Here is a 24,586-nt window from a genome sequence, read left to right as displayed (position 1 = left end):
GGGGGGGGGGTGAAAAGGAGCAGGAGGGGAAGAGAAAGGGGAAGAGGACAAGTGAAAAGGAGGCGAGGGGGGAAAAGGGGGAGCAAACAAAAGAAAAGGAGAGGGTGCTTATTATTAGTATTAGTAGTATTATTAGGCTACCATATCTGAGACTGTGACAGGAGAGGGTTTTGAAGGTCAGTTGTGTGTGTGTGTGTGTGTGTGTGTGTGTGTGTGTGGTGTCAGTCAATCTCACCTCTGCTTTGACTATCCTGTCCACGATGGTCTCCAGTGTCTCGAGCCGGTTGCACTTCATGACGCCCTCAAAGTACTGCGAGCGATGCCTCAGAGCCTGGGTCACTGTGATGTCCAGGTTGTTGTAGGTCTTCTCAGCAGCAAGGTTCTACACACAGCAAAGACAAACAACTGAATGTTCACTTATGATAATAAATATTAATCAACAACTTAATCAACTTTTTAAACAGGTGTTTGATGAAGTGTTAAGGAAAGGGATACAAAAAATAAAGAAAAAAGGGATTACTTACAATGACATCAAACTTGGAATAGATATCCACTACTTTTCCTGAAAAGATCAAAACCAAAAGAGATTCAGAATCCAACTTCACTAAAACCATACACTCAACATGTACAGCACTTACATAAATGACTGATAAGGCTGAAATAAATTGATAATAGTCAGCTTGTGGAAGCTGTTTTGTTAGACTCCAGTGCAGCTTTTGATATTATCGATCGTAATCTGCTGCTGGAAAAACTTGGGTTATGGCTTTACAACCCCTGCTATATTGTGGATAAAGAGTTACCTGTCTAACAGAACACAGAGGGTGTTCTTTAATGGAAGCCTCTCCAACATAGTCCAGGTAGAATCAGGAATTTCCCAGGGCAGCTGTCTAGGCCCTTTACTTTTTTCAATCTTTACTAATGACCTGCCACTGGCACTGAGTAAAGCCTGTGTCTATGTATGCTGATGACTCAATATTAGCTACCACAGCAAGTGAAATCACTGCAACACTTAAAGTAAAAAGCTAGTACTAATATTTCAAAAACTAAAAGCATTCTATTTGGGACAAACCATTCCCTAAACCTCAACTAAATCTTGTAATGAATAATGTGGAAATTGAGCAGGTTGAGACTAAACTGCTTGGTGTGACCCTGGATTGTAAACGGACAAGGTCAAAACATATTGATGCAACGGTAGCGAACATGAGGAGAGGTCTGTCCGTAATAAAGTGTTGCTCTGCTTTCTTGACATTGCTATCAACAAAACAAGTCCTACAGGCCCTAGTTTTGTCGCACCTGGACTACAGCCCAGTCATATGGTCAAGTGCAAAAATGAGGGACATAGGCAAATTACAGTTGGCCCAGAACAGAGCAGCACAGCTCGCCCTTAAATGTACATGGAGAGCTAACATCAATGACATGCAGAGACCCATGCATACCCCACAAGACGTCTCTTCACAGTCCCCAAGTCCAGAACAGACTCCAGGAAATGCATAGTACTACATAGAGCCATGACTACATGGAATTCTATTCCACATCAAGTAACTCATGCAAGCAGTAAAATCAGATAAAAACTACACCTTTTGGAACAACGCGGACTGTGAAGAGACACACACACGCTAGCACACGCACTCTACACACACGTACATTGTAATATTGTTGTATGGTGGTATTATAAATGTTGTATTGTCGATATGTAGTGGTGTAATAATGTTATATGATATAATGTTTTATATTTTATTTTATGTGTGATGTAAGTGCCTTAATGTGTTTGGAACCCAGGAAGAGTAGCTGCTGCTTTGGCAGGAACTAATGGGGATCCCTAATAAATACAAATACACTACCACGTTTGCTCAGCCTGAAGCGCGCGCACGCACACACACACTCAGCCTTTCCACACACACCTGACTCATCCACCACAGGCAGTGCGGACACCCTCCGGTCCACAAAGATATTGAGGGCCTTGATGATGGGTGTGTCAGGGTGGATGAAGGCGATGTTGTGGTAGGTCCCAATGGTTAGTTCCTCCAAGGTCTGCTTCATAAAGGCAGGCTTAGGCATCTCACACACCTGGGAGAAAACGTTTGGAAATGTTAGAAAACAGACAAACCTGGCAGAACTACCTGGACATGTCCAATGAGAAACACTTTTCGAAATGTTGTAATAGGTTTTTCGTTGCGTGACCTAATGAACATGAACTTGAGATACAGGACACTTTAGGACTAAACTGGTTTCACCTCCATTTGACTGTCTAATGTAGTGTGTCAGCACTGTCTTTCTATCAGTCTACCGGTCCCATTTTTCATATGTCTGTCTGGTTTGTCTGACCTTCGTGCGTGCCCTGCTCATATTACCATGAATGTCTGTCTTTTTTTCAGTCCATCTGTCTCATATTCTCTATGTCCGTCTGTCGGTCTTGTATTCTGTCTGTCTATTCCTGTGTGTGTGCAATCACCTCTGGTCTATCACTTCTTAGTGCGGCAGGTAGCCTAGCAGTTAAGAGCGTTAGGTCAGTAACCAAAAGGTCACTGGTTCGAATCCCCGAGCCGGCAAGGTGGGAAAAAAATCTGCCTTTCTGCCCTTGAGCAGGGTAATTAACCCCCAACAACAACTGCTCCTTGGTCACCGATGACGTGCATGTCGATTAAGGCTGCCAACCGCACCGCTCTGATTCAGAGGGGTTGGGTTAAACGCGGAAGACACATTTTAGTTGAATGCATTCAGTTGTGCAACTGACTAGGTATCTCCTTTCACCTTCTCCTAACCCGCGACAGACGGATGTCAAGTAGGTTCATATTTCCTAACGTCTTTCCTGTGGTCTACTTTATTATGCAGAGATGGTTTACATTTCACACTCACTTCTACAGGTCAGACACCTTCACCTAGACAAGACTGCTTCTCTATCCAGCAACCTGCTTCAGTACTACCTTAACGCAACCAATTCAGTCATTTCAACTAAATTGAATTAAATTCATAGGAATTTAAGGAATCCTCCTTGAATTCCAGCAGTCGAACCGATTGAATGAATTTAAAATCATTTCCTGAATAAATGGATTTGAAACTGGTAACTACATTATATAGTCGTTACATTCTCATCGCTAGACTTGAGATCATCCCAGGCAAGTCAGATAGAATAAACCACGTGTCAAACTCATTCCACAGAGGGCCGAGTGTCTGCGGGTTTTCGCTCCTCCATTGTACTTGACTGATGAATTAAGGTCACTAATTAGTAAGGAACTCCCCTCACCTGGTCGTCTAGGTCTTAATTGAAAGACACTAGGGCCTCCATGGAATGAGTTTGACACCCCTGGATTAAACTAATCCTCTCCTGAATCAGATAAGGACAGCCTCTCTATCCTTTCCTCATCCTGCCTTTGTAGGTTTCCTCCTTTTCTTTCTCTCATCACATCCTTCCCCTCGATTTTCCCGCTTCCAGAGTGTGTTACCTTCAATCCCGCAGAGATCCAACAGGGGGCAGCATGCTCTTAAGTTCCCACCCACTGTGTGTTTATTGCTATAAGAGAGCCCATGCTTCATCCATCCAGATTGACTTACGAAGAGCTGGAGGAACTTGAGGATCCTCTTGTGCGTGAGGATATAAAGTGCGTTGCCGCTGACTGGGTCGATGACGGGCAGCCGGTGGATCTTGTTCTTGATGAGCGAGTACACCGCATCGAATATGCTGAGAGGGGGGGGGGGGGATCAAGAGAAGATTGGGTTAAAATAACACAGACAACCTGTCTTTGCCAATAAAGCACTCAAGACAGAGGGTGTTGATACATTGACTCTCTCTCCATCAATCGTCTCCATCTTTAAAACAGCACGTTGTGGTCGAGTCTCCAGAAAAACAGGTTCACAGTCTAGGCTACCTTTTTAAGTACTGCATTGAAATGCTACAGTACCTAACAGAGGCGCCATAAAACACTAAGTGGACCTGATTCAGCGAAAGGCTCAAGCAAATTGACCAGATGATGTGCAAACACAAAGTATCCATACGCATTAGACCAGGAATCACACAGGAAGTCATCAGAATCAAGGGGCTAACTAGGAAGGCAAAAAGTTGTGCTCTCATTCTCTCTCCCCGTTGCTCTCCTTCCATCTCTCCTTCACAGACTCAAACCAAATACTCTATCAGAAAACCAAACCATGAAGACAGCTGAATCAGTCATTAAGCAATTCAATGACGCTGGTGTTCTCCAAAAAAGGAGCCAGAACCCAAACCAGAGGCATTTGTTGGTTAACCTGAGATGATGCAGTAGTCGAGTACCCTAGGTGGTATTTTAAGCAGAGGGGTTTTTAAGAGTCTGGCCCGTATGTCTTTTCACGAAATGGACCTTGAATTATTCAGAGTGAAGGAAATAAACGATGGGAAAGTCTCTGTGTCGCAGAGCAGGGAACAACAATACGAGGGGAAAGCACCAGACCTTTTCCCAGAAATCTAGGGAACGTACGGCATACATGAAACTCCACCTGGGAGAGCATATTGACAGTAAATTACTACCTACAACGCTACCTGTAAATTCTAAACTGAGTGAGGAAGCCAGGCTAATTTGCAGTGCTTATGACCATAGAAATACAATTCTAAGTTTATGACTATGATGTGAAAAAAAAAAAAAGAAGACAAATTAGATTTCACATTAGATTACTCAATCAACTGAGATGAATATGGACTGTTCGTATAATGGACTGATTAAACCCAATGGAAGTCCCTCTATGTAATGATGAGCAAAGCGCTCCCAATGGGCTGTATACTGTAAGTTAATCATGAACAGATCATTGCTATCCTGTTCATAGATCTGCAGGTTAATTTCACCCCAACATAAATGTGTTTTATTTGAACTTCCATCATAAAATAAAGACATATGAAATGCAGGTGACATGTATAAGAAATGCGGAACAGGCTCACCTTGCATCGGGTGATATGTTCACTAACGGCTTAAAGGTTTCTTGTAGGTAGAGCTCTACAGGACAGAAACAGGAAGAACAAAAAGCATCAAACTATCAAATCAATTTCTTTATCATCTGTTGAACAACTGATAAAATGGGTTGTTTTGAAACTGGAAAGTTGCTGGAAAGTCCCCATACCTCTCCATGTTTCAATCTTATGTTCCTCCAGCTCATAGATTTGTACCTATAAGACAGAACATTCAACAATTAGTGATGTTTAACATTCTTTCCATGATTTAAACGTGGCAGATAGTATTACATTTAGAATGTTTTTGTTAGAATTATAACTTAATAAATATATAAATCACAGCAATTCTCTCAAGAGAAAAAAAACACATGACGTCATGAAAAATCAAACAGGTGGGAAAGTTACCAAAATTTGGCACCGCTATCTCCGAGTTATCGCTCAGCCAAAGACAGAGGCACTGACTATTTCCTCATCAATATGCATAAGTCTGATATGGAAGGTTCCCTAGAGGGGTCTCAAATCGGGTCCACCTCAGAACTCTCTGATGTAAAACAAGACAGTTATGAGAACCGCTGCTAATGAATAACAACAGCAAAGAAAGGAAGGGGGAGGGAGGGAGAGAGTAGTAGGTCCTCAATGACTTCATTACAAAAACAAAGGCCTTTTCTATGGTACCCATGGCTACATTGAGCCCATGAGGCGAATATGAACAGCTGGGGATTTGCTAGGTAATGCGTGTCGTTGAAGCTTTTATTCTTTCAAGTGGTTGTGTGACAGACTAGCGAGGTGGATGGAGGACAGACCAAATGGCCTATGAGCTCTATCGGCTCTTTAAGTACCCTTAGGCAGACGAAGTAGAGAGAATTAGAATACAATAGTCGAAGGCCTTTTCTGTTCTTCTGTAAACAGCAGCCACATCGCATTCACAATCATAAAATTACTGATCCAGGACTTGGTGTGTGTGTGTGTGTGTGTGTGTGCGTGTGCGTGTGCGTGTGCGTGTCAGCTTGACCACAAACTCACTCCAAAAGTCCACAAACAAACTAAAGGCCGTTGGGCAGCCCACTCGTCTGTCAGTCCAGACTAGAGGAACAGTGACTCATCTCTGAGTAGGGTTGCAAAATTCAGGTATCTTTTACAAAATTCCCAGGTTTTCCATAAATCCCAGTTGGAGGATACCTGGGATTTATGGAAAACCTGGCAATTTTTTGGAAAGATACCGGAATTTGGCAACACTATCTCTGAGTGATCTCTCAGTCTTAGCCAATAACAGAGGCACTAACTAGTTCCTCATGAATATGATATGGAAGGATTGACAAACGCTTCACTGCATTGGTTGTTCTTGACTATGGATTATCTCTAATAATAGCCATTAGGGTGACGACACACTATGTCACCGTCTCCTGGCCTAATAAATACCAATGAGTATTTGGGCCAGAGAATATCCCAAGAGAGCTAGCCTCACTAGCTGGGCTTTCTATAATGTGTGTAATATGCAGGAGTGACCACTCAGGTAACACTGGAGCACCAAAACTCCCTACTCTCACCACTGACAATGCTTCCATTGAGTCAAATTACATTATGACCGACACATTTTATTTTTTACTATTAATTCATGCTATGTCAAATGTATTTTCCAACTGAAAATCATTGGTCATTGTCCGTAACTGTTTGTGCTGCTATTTTGACCAGGCCTCTCTTGAAAAAAATATGATAATACTGCACTCTGCTGTTATGGAGTTAAGCTTTAGCTGTACCAGGGAGAACTCCTAGAAAACAGCTACACAGAAGTGGCTCTCATTACACAACACAGCTGAGCTGAGCAATGCAGGGTATTTACACTACCGCCTACTGCAGTCAGCTGGTTGGCACATCTGCTGTAGTGAGTGTGAGAGAGTTCAGTGTGTGTGTGTGCTATACTTGACTATAATCAGTGTGGGTGGGGAAGTGTGGGTGAGCTGGTTTGAGAGACAGTAAAGAGCGAGTGAGAGGGAGTGTGTGTGTGTGTGTGTGTGTGTGTATGTGTGAAATATGTACAGGGCAAAATGTGTAAGCCCTGGGTCAGAACAGAGAGACAGCGCTGCAGAAGCACCAACTTCTCGTGACCTGATGATTAATGATGACGTCTCTCTCCACTCTGCCTGTAAAGCTCCATGACACAGAACATACAGTGCCTGAGATGGAGGCGTTGTTTAAGCTCCCAGCCTCCCACTGCATCACTGCTGTCCAGTCAGTTCACATCGCTGGCTGTGGTGACAATAGGAAGCCGAAGCCATACAGTCAAACCATTTCAAACCACAGTCGTGTTCAGTAGTATGGACTGAAACTGGGAGGGACTACCTGGACTTGCTCAATGAGAAAACACTCATTTTGGTTTTCCGTCTGAAAATATTTGTACATTGTTTCCATTGCCCTAATGAACATGACCCAGAACTCATTCGGATCTGTCTGATGAGGGGTCACGTACCATGGGAGACTTGTAGTATCTGTGGAGGATGTTGATGAAGTCTGTGATGGTTAACATTCCTGAAGAGAGAGAGCGGGAGAGATGGAGGGAGAGAGGGAAAAAGGAGGAGTGGTCTTGTTAATTGCAGTGATTATTCACGTTGCACAGGTGTTGGATTTGTCCAAGCACATACACTCACTGGTACTGACAGAGAGAGACAAAAGAAAGAAGAGAGGAGCAGCGGAGAGGGAGGGAGGGACAGGTGGAACCGAAGAGCAATGTGTGAGATAGGGAGAGGGGGATAGGGAGAGGATAGGGGACAGGGAGAGGGGGATAGGGAGAGGATAGGGGAGGGGATAAGGGATAGGGAGAGGATAGGGGAGGGAATAAGGGAGAGGGAGAGGATAGGGAGGGGATAGGGAGGGGATAAGGGATAGGGAGGGGATAAGGGATAGGATAGGGGATAAGGGATAGGGAGAGGATATGGGATAGGTAGAGGATAGGGGATAGGGAGAGGATAAGGGATAGGGAGATGATAAGGAGAGGATAGGGAGAGGATAAGGGATAGGATAGGGAGGGGATAAGGGATAGGGAGAGGATATGGGATAGGGAGGGGATAAGGGATAGGATAGGGAGAGGATAGGGAGAGGATATGGGATAGGGAGGGGATAAGGGAGAGCATAAGGGATAAGGAGAGGATAGGGAGAGGATAAGGGATAGGGAGAGGATAAGGGATAAGGAGAGGATAGGGAGAGGATAGGGAGAGAGAGAGTGAAATAGATGGGCTTATTTAGATGGGACATTCTCTCTCTACACACCACACACCCTCCTCATTGAGGTCAGTATAGCCTAGGGGTGAGACGGAACAGTGGAGTGGAACAGAGAGGGCTTGATTCTTAGTAAAGCCCATCTGTGCGTGTCATACACTCACACAGTCTTTCTCTCTCGCTCTCTCAGTTGAGTGGACAAGTGGGCTTGATTTTTTATGTAAAAAATAATTAAAAACAGGTTCAGCCCCTGGTTCGACGTGATCTGGCAGAGTTACTCCACCTCAAGAATTCCATTTGGCAAAAGGCTCGGCACACGCTTACGCAGGCTGACGTTCAGACAAATGAGAAATAAGTGCACTCAGGCTATCCGGAAGGCTAAAGCTAGTTACTTTAAGGAGCAGTTCTCTCTCTGTGGGTCTAACCCCAAGAAGTTCTGGAAAACGGTTAAAGACCTGGAGAATAAACCCTCCTCCTCACAGCCGTTAATGCTCATTAATGTTGATGATGTGGTTGTTACTGACAAAGAGCACATGGCTGAGCTCTTTAATCACCACTTCATTAAGTCAGGACTGACTCAGCCATGCCTCCTTGCCCGTCCAACATTTCCTCATCTCCCAGTCCTTCTAATGCGACCAGCCCCGATGCTCCTCCCTCTTTTTCCCCTACAAAGTTTCTCCCTGCAGGCGTTCAGAGTACGAGGTGCTAAAGGAGCTCCTAAACTTGACACCAAAAAAACTATCTGGGTCAGATCGTTTAGACCCTTTCTTCTTTAAGGTTGCAGCCCCTATCATCGCCAAGCCTGTCTCTGACCTTTTTAACCTGTCTCTCCTCTCTGGGGAGGTTCCCATTGCCTGGAAGGCAGCCACAGTGCATCCTTTATTTAAAAGGGGAAGATCAAGCTGATCCTAACTGTTATTGGCCCTGTTTATCAAAAGTGTTGGAAAAACGTGTCAATAATCAACTGACTGGCTTTTTTTATGTCTATAGTATTCTCTCTGGTATGCAATCTGGTTTCCGCTCAGGTTATGGATGTGTCACTGCAACCTTAAAAGTCCTAAACGATGTCACCATTGCCCTTGATTCTAAGTAATGTTGTGCTGCTATTTTTATTGACTTGGCCAAAGCTTTTGATACGGTAGACCATTCCATCCTTGTCGGCCGGCTAAGGAGTATTGGTGTCTCTGAGGGGTCTTTGGCCTGGTTTGCTAACTACCTCTCTCAAAGAGGGCAGTGTATAAAGTCCGAACATCTGCTGTCTCAGCCACTGCCTGTCACCAAGGCAGTACCCCAAGGCTCGATCCTAGGCCCCACGCTCTTCTCACTTTACATCAACAACATACCTCAGGCAGTAGGAAGCTCTCTCATCCATTTATATGCAGATGATACAGTCTTATACTCAGCTGGCCCCTCCCCGGATTTTGTGTTAAACACTCTACAACAAAGCTTTCTTAGTTTCCATCAAGCTTTCCCTGCCCTTAACCTTGTTTGGAACACCTCCAAAACAAAGGTAATGTGGTTTGGTAAGAAGAATGCCCCTCTCCCCACCGGTGTGATTACTACCTCTGAGGGTTTAGAGCTTGAGGTAGTCGCCTTATACATGTACTTGGGAGTATGGCTAGACGGTACACTGTCCTTCTCTCAGTACATATCAAAGCTGTAGGCTAAGGTTAAATCTAGATTTGGTTTCCTCTATCGTAATCACTCCTCTTTCACCCCAGCTGCCAAACTAACCCTGATTCAGATGACCATTCTACCCATGCTAGATTACGGAGACGTAATTTATAGATCGGCAGGTAAGGGTGCTCTCGAGCGGCTAGATGTTCTTTATCATTCAGCCATCAGATTTGCCACCAATGCTCCTTATAGGACACATCACTGCACTCTATACTCCTCTGTAAGCTGGTCATCTCTGTATACCCGGCGCAAGACCCACAGGTTGATGCTTATTTATAAAACCCTCTTAGGCCTCACTCCCCCCTATCTGAGATACCTACTGCAGCCCTCATCCTCCATATACAACACCCGTTCTGCCAGTCACATTCTGTTAAAGGTCCCCAAAGCACACACATCCCTGTGTCGCTTCTCTTTCCAGTTCACTGCAGATAGCGACTGGAATGAGCTGCAAAAAACACTCAAACTGGACAGTTTTAACTCCATCTCTTCATTCAAAGACTCAATCATGGACACTCTTACTGACAGTTGTGGCTGCTTCGCGTGATGTATTGTTGTCTCTACCTTCTTGCCCTTTGTGCTGTTGTCTGCGCCCAATAATGTTTGTACCATGTCTTGTGCTGCTGCCATGTTGTGTTGCTACCATGTTGGGTTGCTACCATGCTGTGTTGTCATGTGTTGCTGCCATGCTATGTTGTTGTCTTAGGTCTCTCTTTATGTAGTGTTGTCTCGCTTGTTGTGATGTGTGTTTGGTCCTATATTTATATATATTTATTTGTTTAATCCCAGCCCCCGTCCCAGCAGGAGGCCTTTTGGTAGGCCGTCATTATAAATAAGAATTTGTTCTTAACTGACTTACCTAGTTAAATAAAAAATGTGTGTGTGAGGCTCCAGGGAGACATCAGGCTCTACAGTCACATCCTAGTGATGCAGCCGGGACAGTTACACAATATGGATGTCCCCTAACCATAGGTGGGCACATAGCATTATTGTTCAATGTATCCTTGATTCCATTGTTGAAAAACATATAGACCAATACGGTAAGAATACACTATTGTGTCAATTGCTGCCATCTCAAATTAGCACTAGTGAATGGTAGCCCATGGCTCATTATAAATGGTCTGCCTGTCTGTGTCTGCTCTCAGAGCCGGCTAGAGAGGAGAGAGAACAGTATTTATAGCAGTCTCCATGACGCTGGCCCAGATACAAGGAGAGGAGACGAGAGGAGCCCGCCTCTTGAGGGGAAGGAGAGGGGATGAGGAGTCAAAATGGAGGGAAGAGAGAGCCGACTGAAAGGATGGAGAGAAATGGAGCAAAGCGTAATTTAAAGGTTAAGGAGGCAGAGGAGAGGAGGAGAGGAACGAGTGCATGAGGGAGAGAGAGAAAAGATGGATAGAGCAGAGACAGAAAGGGGGGAGGGGGATGAGGAGAGGGACGTACAGTGCAAAGATGGAAGCGTTACTAAGAGGATGGGTAGAAGGGAGGGATAGCATAAACATAAAAGTGGGGTGGGGGGGGGGTCTAAGGACGAGGGGACTGGGGATTTTATGGGGGGAAAAAGAGACGAGGCAATGATTATATTAGGGGGGAGGGTATTATGGATGTTGCTTGCCATGATGTCTGAGTGATCCAACAGATTTAGGCTAGAGAGAGATTCCTGTGTTACATAATTTTCAGTGCATCTCCTGGATGTACTGGATGTGTGTGACTGATTTCAATATGTGTGTGAACACAGGTCACCAGTGCCCTCCCGCAGTGGAAAGTGAAACCATTGGACACAGTGTTCCCTGTGCTGTGTCCTCCTGCACAACTCTTCCACTGTACTGCCCGTGTTCCTTTAAGACTGACTGAGTTCTCCTCAGTGCTCCTGAGACAGACTGGTGAGTCACAGGAACCCTGTGCTGCTGTGGGAGGGAACAGGCCAGCCCAGCAGGACGTCTTTGTGAAGGAACACGACTGTCATAACAGGTTTTTAAAAAGCCAAGGAGGCAGGGCTCCGTTTCAGAGGGGACGACTATGGCGGGGACACCCACATTTTCTATTTTGGACAGAGTATATAATTTGATCTACTTTCCTCATCACCTCTCAGTTTCTATACCTCCCCTCTTCTTTATAGTTGTGATACCCTCATCTTTCCCTCTTCCCAGACTGACAATTTCTCCCTAAGAAGTTGATTTGGTTCCATTCTGTTCACTATGTATGGAAAATAATACAGTAACCTTCGACTGGAAAAAACTAAACTTTTTCCACTTACCAACAAAGCTCTGCTTCTTAGTCTCCCATAGTGGGGCTGCCCGCACCCCGTTGGCAACCAAGGCGAAGAAGGCCTTTTTTACCTACAGGCAAAAAGAACAAACAACAATATTTTTACAATACTTTCTAAACAGGTATTTTATAATGTGGGTGGAATAGAGCAGCGTTTTCCACCACTTCCCAGCCCCCTCTGCCTACCAAGCTCCCAGTAGGTGGGTCAGTCAACACAGCATATCCCCCCTAAAGAGTGTGTTTCTGGGCAGGGCAGGGTTTCATCACACCTCCCTGGCTGTGTCTGTCTGTCAGTTAGCACTCACGGCTTCCTCCCCATTACCGCTAGCCACTGTGTGGTTAGATGTAGGCTACCAAGGACCTGTTAACTGGGGGCAGGTACACAGTACTGTGGCGTTTCTTCACAAAAAAAGAATACTGCTGTGTGTTGTTCTGGTGGTTTGACTTTTGTTCTCTGTAACCAACAGGCAGCGGAAACAATTTCCCTCTCAGGACCATTGAGTATCTAATCTTTCCATCTATCTACTTTCATTATGAGAATAATGCCCCCTGGGCCCAGTTTTTCAAAGGTTATCTATCCGGAATTCAGCTATCGGATAGAATTAAATGCAAAGAAATAGAATGAATAGAACAGGAGTCCTCATTCAAGATGGTATATAATCAAAGATTCTAGTTTAGATCTTTGTATATCTAAGCCAGAGTCACATCTACCTGACTGACTGGATGCATACTGTACCATGACTCCATTCACCTCAGCTGGGGGTAAAATAACTACGTAAAGTCGTAAGGGGCTTGTGTAGACATGCTGAACAGATACCATTTCCTCATTAGAATGAATTCCCATGGGCATTCATTGTGAAGAGCTCAACCGGGGAAGCAGGTAACTGGCAATATCGTAATCCTACTGATATCATATCATTGTACTGCACATCCCAAGACACTAAATGACTTAAAACCATGACACCGCAAAGTGAAACCACAGATGATAATATCCCACTACAAAGACAAATGCATGGTTGTCTCTCAAATTGAATTTTTAAAAGGCTGTGAGGCATTCATCTCCAATGCTAACTGTCTGGAAATGAACACACAAGCATGCTATTAAACCCCATTGTCTCCAGGCAATGTAAAACATTTATGAGAGCGTCACTGCTTTTCTTTTGGCATTTGTAAAAGCGTAATCTTAAGACATTAAAGTTTAATGAGGCCGTGGAGCCATAATGAGAAGGTTTCTTTAGCCTTCACATGGAAACTTTAATCTTCCATTGTTCTGGGCTGCTGGTCTGGACAAGCATTCAATTAAAGATTGGGAATCGGATAAGCAACTACTAGCAGTCACAACTTGGATGTGATCAGAGCTATAGGGCTGACCTATTTTCCAATCATTAAATTTTTTTATATTCCAGTAAGGGGGAGGGACGGCCTGTTTTCCTATCTTAGTTTCCTAATCCACATGTCAAAGTCAACTGTATACTGTGTGTACAGTGGACTGTATAGTCACGTTTTTTTGTTCTTGATAAAATAGCCTAATAAAGTTGTCCTCCAGAAAAACATTAAATAATGAATTCACAATGTTTTCCATCAATTTACGGGAAACATTGTTTTTGACAATTCTGGAACTTCGGCAAAGTTTCTGATATTTCTCAACCCTGGCAAGGACTGACCACTTATCCAACCAATAATAAAAGTATATTCCAGTAAGGGGGAGGGACGGCCTATTTTCCTATCTTAGTTTCCTTATCCACATGCCAAATACATTCCCTATATAAAGAAAAATAACCCCCTCATTGGCTGCAGAGAGTTCCTGAAGACTTCAACTTTTCCTGCCAAACCCTCTATAAAACTTGACATATAAAGAGAACTACGCAAGCTAAAAGACTACACAGAACTGACCTGTCTTGACAAGAAAAGGTTTTAAGAATGAAGGGAGTTGTCGTCCTACTAATACTGTCTCTGTGCCTCACACTGTCTGGGGCACAAGGTGAGGGGGACCAGGCGGGGACCAGTTTGTCTTACTGTGTGCCTGACACCTGCTCCTTTATCAGAGAGCTGGCTGTCCTGAAGGAGAAACTAGGAACCATGGACCAGAAACTAGTAGCTGTGGAGACCAGGCTACAAGCCAGCGTGAGCCAGGTGGATGAACTGAAAAGTACAAACAAAGCTCAGGAAGAAGAACTGAAGACATTAAAGAAGGACATAGCAGCTGGTCAGCCAAAGGTGGCCTTCTCTGCAGCACTAAGAACGTCTGGTTCTGGGAACATCGGACCCTTCACCACTGACATACCCTTACAGTACAAAAGAGTCTTCTCCAACTTCGGCAGTGGATACAACCCTGCTACAGGTGTCTTCACAGCCATGGTCAAAGGAGTGTACTATTTCCGCTACACCATGTTCTACAGTGGAAACGCCAATGCTGTCGTGTCTTTGAGGAAGAACAGCCAGATGCTTGTGTCCTCGTGGGACGTTGGTTCCGGACCTGCACAAGACTTCGCCAGCAATGCAGCCGTAGTGGAGCTGGAGGTGGGAGACAGTGTCTACGCCCAGCTCAGTGCTAACAGGGAAGTCTTTGAAGATGGCGGAAACTACAACACCTTCAGTGGGTTTTTACTCTTTCCCATGTAATATCAGTAACACGTTTACAGTTCATTTGGCTGTACATAAGAGAAGGGTTTTGGGAAAATACATCACAACAGTATGAAAGTAAAACAAAATAAAAAGTTTACAAAAATACAAAGTTGCGCTCTGATTGAACTGTGATGTCGAGACAGGGCCTGGTGTACTAGACAAATATATATATATATTGCATTGTTGTGACTGGCGCACTGATCAAAGGTCACTGTCTGCTGTAATAGTTGTGGTTTGATGTTTAATGAAGAACAGGTTCAAGCTGGTTGACTGAGGTGTTGGGGACGGTTGTGTTTGTTGATCTTCTCCATTGTTGTGACTGCTGGACTGTAGCCGTTTCATTAAAGCCTTCTTACTGCTTCCTTGTTTTCACTGACATCTCTGTAGACTGAAGTGTAGTGTGTTCTAACCATGGAGGGATCAGACCCCCAAGAGACATGGTGGATCAGAGATAACACTTCTCTGGATTAAAATATAGAGCATTTTAATTGCAGATGCCTATCGAGTCACAAGGTCGCACATTTTTCTAGCTGGTGCTTTTGAAGATAAAACAGTGGGAGAGATTACTAGGGGTTTTAATGTGTGACAATCTTCAAGAAAGAGGAACTGAAATAGACTTAAGATGCCTTCCAATCACAGAGAGGATATCATAATAGTCTATTCTGGCCAGAGGAGTAAGTCTCCAGCTCATTTTTGTGCTGCAGTTAAATACTCCATAAAGACATTTGTACCACTTTCCAACACAAGACCATAACGGAGATTACATGTTTAACAAAGCAGATCAATTAGTAACCGGAGACATAGTATCATGGCTCAAGCCATGACGCAATTGCGTTTAAAGTTACTACAGTCGATAAAACAACAAATACAAAATGTTGCTATTGACCACCTGTCTAGATAGAACATTATTAGCAGGCGGGACTACAGAACAATGTTTTGCGACAGAAGTCTTTATACAGTATGAGATGTTCAATAGACAGAGCACTTACCTGCAGAGTAGTGTCAAAAACCACAAGCTTAGAGCTGGTAGGAACAATGTCGTAGCACTTGTGTGACTTCATAAAGCGCATGTAGATATCACTTTCGGATTCTTCAACAGCTGAAAGTAAAGCACATATATGCACAAGCATTAATTCAATGTTCTACCTGGAAATCATTAATAAACAAAATACTAGGAATGGAACAACAATGGAAATCCTGATGCCTTGACCAGTAATGAGAAGGTCAAAGGGATGCACCGATTCATGGTTTGCCCTATGCACATCCCAGTTCCATATTCTCTTTGAAGAAGACATGGAGAAAATGACTTCCCAGGCATTTTCATTTGGCTACAAAATATAATCTCTCAAAACCACTACATTGTTGTGTGAGATATCCTCGGTGTCTGATATCGCCTTTCTTCTGAAAGGACCTGAATTTAAAGGGTATATTCAATGAACTAAGAGACTGGAAGTTTTTTAATTGCTGACTAGTCTGACTCAATCTCCAGGGCAGGTTGCCATGGTAATTCTCACTGTACTATTCAGATACACTAAACATATTTTTTTTGTTAAGCTCTCGAGACAACAGGGCAGTCGATTGTTCTGTGGTTGGAAGGAGCAGCCATGCTCCCCACTCACCCTCCCAAAAATGTCTCCTCAAGGAGTCTAGACGATTTGGCCTACTTTGTCTGGACGTTGCCAGACATTCTGCCTGTGATTTGTACCGACGCTGCCGTCTAACTGCTGTGCCGTCTGTACACCTGCGTCTGCTGCTGTGGCGGCTCGCTGTCTGTGTCGGTGTATCAGGTCAATGCGTAAGACCGACAGCTCCACTCCCATGGCTTTCGCCCTGTCGGTTCTAATGACGGGTGAAGGAGCTGTGTCGACACCTCTGCCGATGGTCACAGCCCAGGACCATACATATCACAACCCGGGGATCCGAGCCCGATGCCGCATGTAGCATTGCTAAACCACAGTCAACGCCTAAAAAGGAATGTGAATCAACTGTATATCCATGTACGTTTTGCCACTTGAAATGAATCTAATAATAATCATGATAATCTCTCTTCCATCTGCTTTGTCCTAGATGTTCACAACCCAACAATCCCTAAATAGCTCTGTTAAACTTTGCTCCTTTGCTATGCAGAGCAGCAGGAGAATGCAGCCTTACAAACCTGAGAGGAACGAGATGTATTTGATTGAGACTACCTCAACCTGGTTTAAGACAACCCTACTGTAGTCAGAATGGCCTCCCAAAAAATTTAGCATTTATATGTATTGTGTTATCAATAAAATATAGAGAGTGTGTTCTCTGGGAAACCTCGGAACTTAAACCACTATAGGTTAGGGTATCAAACAGAGAGCTTTTATAGAGCGCACAATGCACATACCAACTTCCAAAATCCCTTAACACAATGGCTATGGCTGCTGCCCAAAGCTATTGCCTCACGATCACACCCCCACCTAAACAGCCCCAATAATCTCCTAGTAAAACTGCTCTGAGCGTCTGAGTATTTCGATTTACCCGAGCACAGGCTTGACACTCTGGCAAGCAGCCATGTTGGCTATGCTGAGAATTGAATTACTGTAGAATGGTCCGTTTGTTGTTTTGAAGAGCCTTGATGATTCACATTTTACCAACATTGAAAGAAGGCAGCAGTAGCCTGCCATCTCACAGCCTACTGAATGATGATTGTCTCATATTTGTGGCTTAACTTAAAAAACAAAATGGGGGAAAAAACCCACAAATGGTGTAAATAGGATTTAGTGAAAACCCAGATGTCTGGTGTTGATCCCTTTATGTAAACCTCTACAGAGTATATCTAGGCTATTTCCATTAGAATGGAATGTTATGTAATAATGGTACAATGATGATAATTTCACAAGTATTTTCTGTAATTAAAGGTATAGTAACATTATAGTGTTCAGGTCTGTGCAGTTCTACCCATCCAAAGGTAATTACATTTTTACATTTAGTCATTTAGCAGACGCTCTTACCCAGCGCGACTTACAGTTAGTGAGTGCATACATTTTCATACTGGCCCCCCGTGGGAAACGAACCCACAACCCTGGCGTTGCAAGCGCCATGCTCTACCAACTGAGCTACAGGGGACTATTAAGTAATCAACCACTAGATAGCACCTCTATGAATGGGCATAGCCAGCATAGCTTTCATCTAATCATTTCTTATTTGACAACCTGTCAACTCAATAGGCTACTGATTAAACATGAAAATGTTGCCCAATGTGTTGAAGACCGTGTCAAGTGACCTGAACTCACTGTACTATAAGTCACTTTGGATAAGTGCGTCTGATAAGTGGCATACATATTATATTTCAGTCCCATGTAAAGTTTAGGGTAGCTGCCTAGGTGGGTAGATGGTGGCTGTTTTTTCTAGTTCTACTTTTAATGTAATTGGTATTTCATTTAACGTCAGATGGTAAACACATCTGGTGAAGTCAGTCATATTCACAAACATCTAGATGAAGCTCCCTTATTCAAGGCAGAATAGCACTGCCCTGTCAGTATCCACCATCATATCTCCTTGTTCAAGCTCTTCTGTAGTGCATTTCAGATTTTATCAGGTATTTACAGCGAAGCTGAGATGCTATTTGGTATAAACACTAGGATTCAGCATTCTAAACTCATTAACATACCACTGTCAAGCTATGGGGTAACACTATCCATGCTGCAGCTGTACTGTCTCTGGGACAGCTGCCAAGCTGCAACATCACATTGTGGCTGGACTGAGGGAGGCAGCCAACAGGTTAGCAGGGATAACAGCAAACAAGTTCCCCCCTAACATATCCCTTTCACATTCACAATGACATTCGTCCCCATCCACTAAAGCTTCTATACATTGACATGATGGGCTACAGAGACGGTATATAGTTCGGTTCCACCTATGATATATTCACAATGCAGTACATGTATGCACTAAAAAGTTTTTTTGTTTGTTTAAATGCCATATTTTGATTATCAGGCTACACCACTAGAATAATGGGAATATGATCCATTAGATGGGTGGGATTGGTTAGCCAAAAATAAAATGACCACTAAATGCGTTGATGGCATGACATATGACTTGAAGGCATCATGTACTTTCCAGAGATCTCAATTGACCAATAATCAACGGGCTACATCGCCTTCGTGAACTGTAGCTTAGGCTAATTACATAGATATCATAGATCATTCACAGATCAATTTGGCTGACGCATTACCTTGTCAATTGGCATAATAAAGGTTATGAATGGGTTTGCGGATCTACTAGTTGAAAATAAATGTCCAAAAAGTTTGCAAAGAGGCTTACCTTCATCTTCTAGATCAAGTTTCTCCAGCATGCCTTCAGTTAAACCGTGGACCTGTGGACAAGAAGTAGAGGTAGTCAATTGACCGACTGACTCCTCCCGCTCCCTCTCCTCTTTCACTCCACAACCCTGCACAGGCAACGCGGGCAGCAGCGACCGGGGCGCAGTCTGTTATGAAATACTAGTAGGTCGTAGAAAAAGTAACGGTTGTCAACTACAATGTGGATACAATGTAACAAGCAGAAAGCTTCGCTAATAAAATGTAGCCTTCCCGAGTTGCAACTAGCCTTCCGAACTGCTACTGATTTGACAGTCGCCGGGCATGAGAAACTCCTCTCTTCTTGTGCGGTGCCAACACGAAAACGAGAAACACAGTCCAACCGTTTCGCGCATAAAAGGCTCCGGTGATTTTCATGGACGCATGTCTTTTCTTTCTTGCTCGGTGTTGGTAAAAAGGGTAGAGTAACCGTATTTTAGTAGACTAGAGAGCGTTCACAGGTAGCCTACATCCCGTAATTTCGTGCCGACGCTTGACGTAAAACAGGATGCATGCTACCAATCTCCTGTTCAAGTAAAAGTGGAACATTCCAGTTTGCTGCAGTCGCAGTGAAAGATACAATGGGCGCGCTCCTCTGCCCAGGCGTTGCCGACGCCTGCCAGAACCTACAACGCCTGGATAGGTATTGTACATATCAGCTAACCACATCATATGTTTTAGCAATCTGTCAGTCGATGACGCGGCACGCAACCATTGGTTGATGCAAGCGACATCTAAGCAGAGGAAGGCATTGTTTAACATTTTTCACATATTCTTGATTAGCCTAATTTCAAGACAAAACTGAACTGAGTGTCCTCCGATTACAAATTAAGATACCAGGCAGACAATGTTAATTCAGTGATTAATGAAATTGTATGCAAATGACAAGACACATTCTTCGGAGTTACACTTCACAATTTATAATGTGCCATGCTCAATCAAAACTTTGGTGCTGGACCTATCGATGTAATATTTAAACGGTGAAGTATGGAATGTGCAAAGTTATGCATGAGAGAGAGATACAGAGATGAGACCTTTGAGATTTCTCTAGATAGAAGTTGTTTACTATTGTGGTTGTTATACAGTGGCTCTCTAGCCTCATCCAGCCATCTTGCCAACTCCTCTGATCATTGCCATGCCAAACAGCATGCCAATGACCATAGAAGTTTGCAAGACAGTACAAACAGATCTGGGACCAGGCTAGTGTCTCTCCACTAGCTGAGTGAAACCGGTGCATCACCTGGCAGCGACAGAGAGGGATCCCACTTCGCAAAAACGGGTTGGATCAACTTTGTTTCCACATCATTTCAACCCCCCAATATCTATGTGATGACATTGAATCAACATGGAAAACTGATTGGATTTGCAAAAAGTCATCAACATAAGGGCATTTCGTTTTTTGTTTTTTACTCAACTTTTAACCTAAATCCAGTGACATTGTGAAATGTATTGTTGATTTCACTTTGAATTCACATTAGTTGACAACTCAAACTAGACATTGAACTGATGTCTGTGCCCAGCGGGATAGGATGCACAGTAAGGGCAGAGATTCCAGCAGCATACTGTTGTAGTTCTCATGGGTCACAGAGACAAAACAGACTCTAAATTCACTATCAAACAATGCATCTCCTTGGTATTCTATGTTAGTTAGATAAATATAAAATTAGATGGACGTTAAAGGGATGACAATATAATTTGCATGAAGCGACAAAATATGTAAATGTAAATGCATATGTTAATGTGCCTAGCTGTGGTGTGGACCACCCAACCATGCATATAACGGGAGGAGCCAGCCACCAGAACTGACTTTATAGGTGAATCTCAGTAGTCTGAAGTGGCCAGCCACCAGAACTGACTTTATAGGTGAATCTCAATAGTCTGAAGAGGCCACCCACCAGAACTGACTTTATAGGTGAATCTCAATAGTCTGAAGAGGCCACCCACCAGAACTGACTTTATAGGTGAATCTCAATAGTCTGAAGTGGCCACCCACCAGAACTGACTTTATAGGTGAATCTCAATAGTCTGAAGTGGCCAGCCACCAGAACTGACTTTATAGGTGAATCTCAATAGTCTGAAGTGGCCAGCCACCAGAACTGACTTTATAGGTGAATCTCAATAGTCTGAAGTGGCCAGCCACCAGAACTGACTTTATAGGTGAATCTCAATAGTCTGAAGTGGCCACCCACCAGAACTGACTTTATAGGTGAATCTCAATAGTCTGAAGTGGCCAGCCACCAGAACTGACTTTATAGGTGAATCTCAATAGGCTGAAGTGGCCAGCCACCAGAACTGACTTAATAGGTGAATCTCAATAGGCTGAAGTGGCCAGCCACCAGAACTGACTTTATAGGTGAATCTCAATAGGCTGAAGTGGCCAGCCACCAGAACTGACTTAATAGGTGAATCTCAATAGGCTGAAGTGGCTTCCTCTCCTTTTCTCCTTTCCTTCATCTGCACTGATCTGAAAGGAGAGGTGAAAACCAACCATTGCAGTATTGCTTTTGCCTATCCTGTGTGGTCAGATCAGTGCAGTTGTGGAAGAGGAATCTGCTTTAGACTATTGAGATGCACCCTATTTCAACTAGTGTTTTAGCAGTGGGGTAGTACTCACTGGTTGTGATCGTGAGTTAGCGATGGGGGCGGAGGGAGTCATGGGTGGTTTGGAGCAGCGTAGACTGAAGCGCTGCCCGGTGTCCGGCGGGGAAGAGTAGGAGCGCATCCGTGCCTCCAGCCTCTCCGGCTCGCTCCGATAGGCCTCCAGCGGGAACGCCGGCGGCTGCTTTGCGGCCTGCGTCGGAGGAGTCAAGGGGGGTGAGGAGATCCCGGAGGCTATGGAGAAACGGAGAACGGGTACAAGAGGTTGATTAGACTTTCAGTATAAAAAACACCTGAGGCTCTTTCTGCTGTAATCTACCATGTCTGAGGGGCGATGGGCATCCTTGGGCTGAAAATACAGTGTGCCACTAGGCAAGAAGCCACAGATAGGGTGTTATCTGATTGAACATTCAGCAAGGATTGAGAAGAAGATAGATAGGGAATAAACCTGTAGTGCTGCCTTTTTGCCAGTTGAGACATTGTTTTGGTGATGTGGACAGAGCTTGGAGGTGTGAGACAGATGCTGTATCTCATGTTAATCAGATTCTCCTGTCAATTCTATATATTTTTTTGTATGCAATATTCTGGTATGTGCAACACGACTGTGAACTCATTCAACCAATACAGTCAAAGTCATCCTGTAGGTTATTCAGAAGATTAAGAGAAGATTACGTAACTCTGCATCAGCACTAATGGAGTTTCGTGGCGAAAAATAGCTGGAAAGTTATTTTTTTTAAACACAGAGAGGATCATTTATTGCTGTAGCAAGCATTTGAACACTATAACAAAGCCAGGAGGGACGATCACCTTTCAACTTCGAATTCAAAAGGACAGAGCTAGATCAAAAGACATCTTAATTTATAACAACATAGTCCTTAGAGATATTCAAGAAGACGTTTGAAAATAATTGACAGGCACACCATTTAAACAGTCAAGTGCGATGAGAAAGTCCATATTATACTAATGAGCTACTGTTATACTAGTTACCTTTTCATCAAATTCATGGCATACACACATCCTCCTTTCTGGCTATCCAACAAAACAGGAATATTACAGGGAGTAGATACCACTAATCAACTCTTACTCCCAGCGGTTCTAATCTAACAGGACCTTATTGACATGCAGATGATGCAGTACATCTTCCTTGATGAGCCCAAGCAGAATCAATACAGTCCTCTCTAGGCACTTAACCAGACTTTCAACCCCTTACACTCGTGGGAATTGGCCTACATGGATAGGGCTAAATTGAAATGTTTCTTACAGAAGAAATATGGAAAGCATATGCATAACTATGGTAGCAATCAAAATGGAACAGTTTGGAGATTATGGGAAAATTATTAGACTAAAGGTGAGGACAAAACATTTAATCTGACACAAGACTGAATCCAAAAATTACACTGTTGATTTTATGTGCATTTTACATTTACTGTACTTTGCCGCATTTGTTGATAATGGTCCCCTGTAGCTCAGTTGGTAGAGCATGGTGCTTGCAACGCCAGGGTTGTGGGTTCGTTTCCCACGGGGGGCCAGCATGAAACATTTATGCACTCACTAACTGTAAGTCGCGCTGGATAAGAGCGTCTGCTAAATGACTCAAATGTAAATGTAAATAATGAAATCTAGAAATACTCTGGATACATTCAGTAACATGATAAGAATATTCATGGCAAAATCTGGGGTAGGTGCAACATACAGTAAGACAAAAAAATTTGAGTGAAAGGTCTAACTGTTGTCTCCAAGTGGCCACGTACCTCTCCAAAGTGTGCACAGTTCCTACGTAATTTCAATGCACTTTTATGACTCAAAGAAGAGTCTTGAACTGTAAGGTGCTATTTTGGGTGTTCACTGACAAATTTCTTCTCAATACAACAAACTTTTGACTGGTAGTGTATATATATACACTACCGGTCAAAGGTTTTAGAACACCTTCTCATTCAAGGGTTTTTCTTTATTTTTACTATTTTCTACATTGTAGAATAATAGTGAAGACATAAACTATGAAATAACACATATGGAATCATGAAGTAACCAAAAAAGTGTTAAACAAATCAAAATAAATTTGAGATTCTTCAAATAGCCACCCTTTTCCTTGATGACAGCTTTGCACACTCTTGGCATTCTCTCAACCAGCTTCATAAGATAGTCACCTGGAATGCATTTCAATTAACAGGTGTGCCTTCTTAAAATTTAATTTGTGGAATTTCTTTCCTTCATAATGTGCTTGTGCCATTCAGTTGTGTTGTGACAAGGTAGGGGGGGGGGGGGGGGGGGGTATACAGAAGATGGCCCTATTTGGTAAAAGACCAAGTCCATATTATGGCAAGAACAGCTCAAATAAGCAAAGAGAAACGACAGTCCATCATTACTTGAAGACATGGTCAGTCAATCCAGAAAATTTGAAAGTTTCTTCAAGTGCAGTTGCAAAAACCATCAAGCACTATGATGAAACTGGCTCTCATGAGGACCGCCACAGGAATGGAATACCCAGAGTTACCTCTTCTGCAGAGGATAAGTTCATTAGAGTTACCAGCCTCAGAAATTGCAGCCCAAATAAATGCTTCACAGAGTTCAAGTAACAGACACATCTCAACATCAACTGTTCAGACGAGACTGTGTGAATCAGGCCTTCATGGTCAAATTTCTGCAAAGACACCACTACTAAAGGACACCAATAAGAAGAAGAGACTTGCTTGGACATTAGACTGGTGGAAATGTGTCCTTTGGTCTGGAGTCCAAATTGGAGATTTTTGGTTCCAACCGCTGTGTCTTTGTGAGACGCGGTGTGGGTGAACGGATGATCTCCGCATGTGTATTTCCCACTGTAAAGCATGGAGGAGGAGGTGTTATGGTGTGGGGGTGCTTTGCTAGTGACACTGTCTGTGATTTATTTAGAATTCAAGGCACACTTAACCAGCATGGCTACCACAGCATTCTGCAGTGATACGCCATCCCATCTGGTTTGGGCTTAGTGGGA

At 43.5% G+C, this 24,586-nt stretch overlaps 2 protein-coding genes across 4 annotated transcripts in view; one reads left to right on the top strand and one right to left on the bottom strand.

The window, feature by feature from the left end:
• The window catches only part of LOC311105671 (5'-AMP-activated protein kinase subunit gamma-2-like), a 124,162-nt gene that overhangs the window by 17,289 nt on the left and 82,287 nt on the right, over nucleotides 1–24,586 (bottom strand). For all 3 annotated transcript variants that reach the window (XM_084147888.1, XM_084147886.1, XM_084147887.1), the window contains 11 exons: nucleotides 21,629–21,846; nucleotides 18,980–19,031; nucleotides 15,679–15,788; nucleotides 12,054–12,135; nucleotides 7,380–7,438; nucleotides 5,083–5,128; nucleotides 4,904–4,958; nucleotides 3,553–3,679; nucleotides 1,902–2,067; nucleotides 525–562; nucleotides 236–382 (listed from right to left, as the gene is read on the bottom strand). In XM_084147888.1, coding sequence (XP_084004014.1) covers nucleotides 236–382; nucleotides 525–562; nucleotides 1,902–2,067; nucleotides 3,553–3,679; nucleotides 4,904–4,958; nucleotides 5,083–5,128; nucleotides 7,380–7,438; nucleotides 12,054–12,135; nucleotides 15,679–15,788; nucleotides 18,980–19,031; nucleotides 21,629–21,846 — 1,100 coding nt within the window. The remainder of the gene's footprint in view (nucleotides 1–235; nucleotides 383–524; nucleotides 563–1,901; nucleotides 2,068–3,552; nucleotides 3,680–4,903; nucleotides 4,959–5,082; nucleotides 5,129–7,379; nucleotides 7,439–12,053; nucleotides 12,136–15,678; nucleotides 15,789–18,979; nucleotides 19,032–21,628; nucleotides 21,847–24,586) is intronic.
• On the top strand, nucleotides 13,876–15,051 carry LOC311105694 (complement C1q-like protein 2). Its single transcript, XM_084147913.1, has one exon. The coding sequence runs from the start codon at nucleotides 13,985–13,987 to the stop codon at nucleotides 14,684–14,686; it is 702 nt and encodes a 233-aa protein (XP_084004039.1). The 5' UTR covers nucleotides 13,876–13,984; the 3' UTR covers nucleotides 14,687–15,051.

Source organism: Coregonus lavaretus, assembly GCF_964263955.1.
Source record: "Coregonus lavaretus genome assembly, chromosome: 2".
Taxonomy (NCBI): domain Eukaryota; kingdom Metazoa; phylum Chordata; class Actinopteri; order Salmoniformes; family Salmonidae; genus Coregonus; species Coregonus lavaretus.
The sequence above is the reverse complement of the archived record's forward strand: the minus strand, read 5'-3'. Positions and strand labels throughout refer to the sequence as shown.

Bases quoted from the DNA above. Each gene is read 5' to 3' on its own strand.
- LOC311105694 (XM_084147913.1), top strand. From the start codon at position 13,985: ATGAAGGGAGTTGTCGTCCTACTAATACTGTCTCTGTGCCTCACACTG.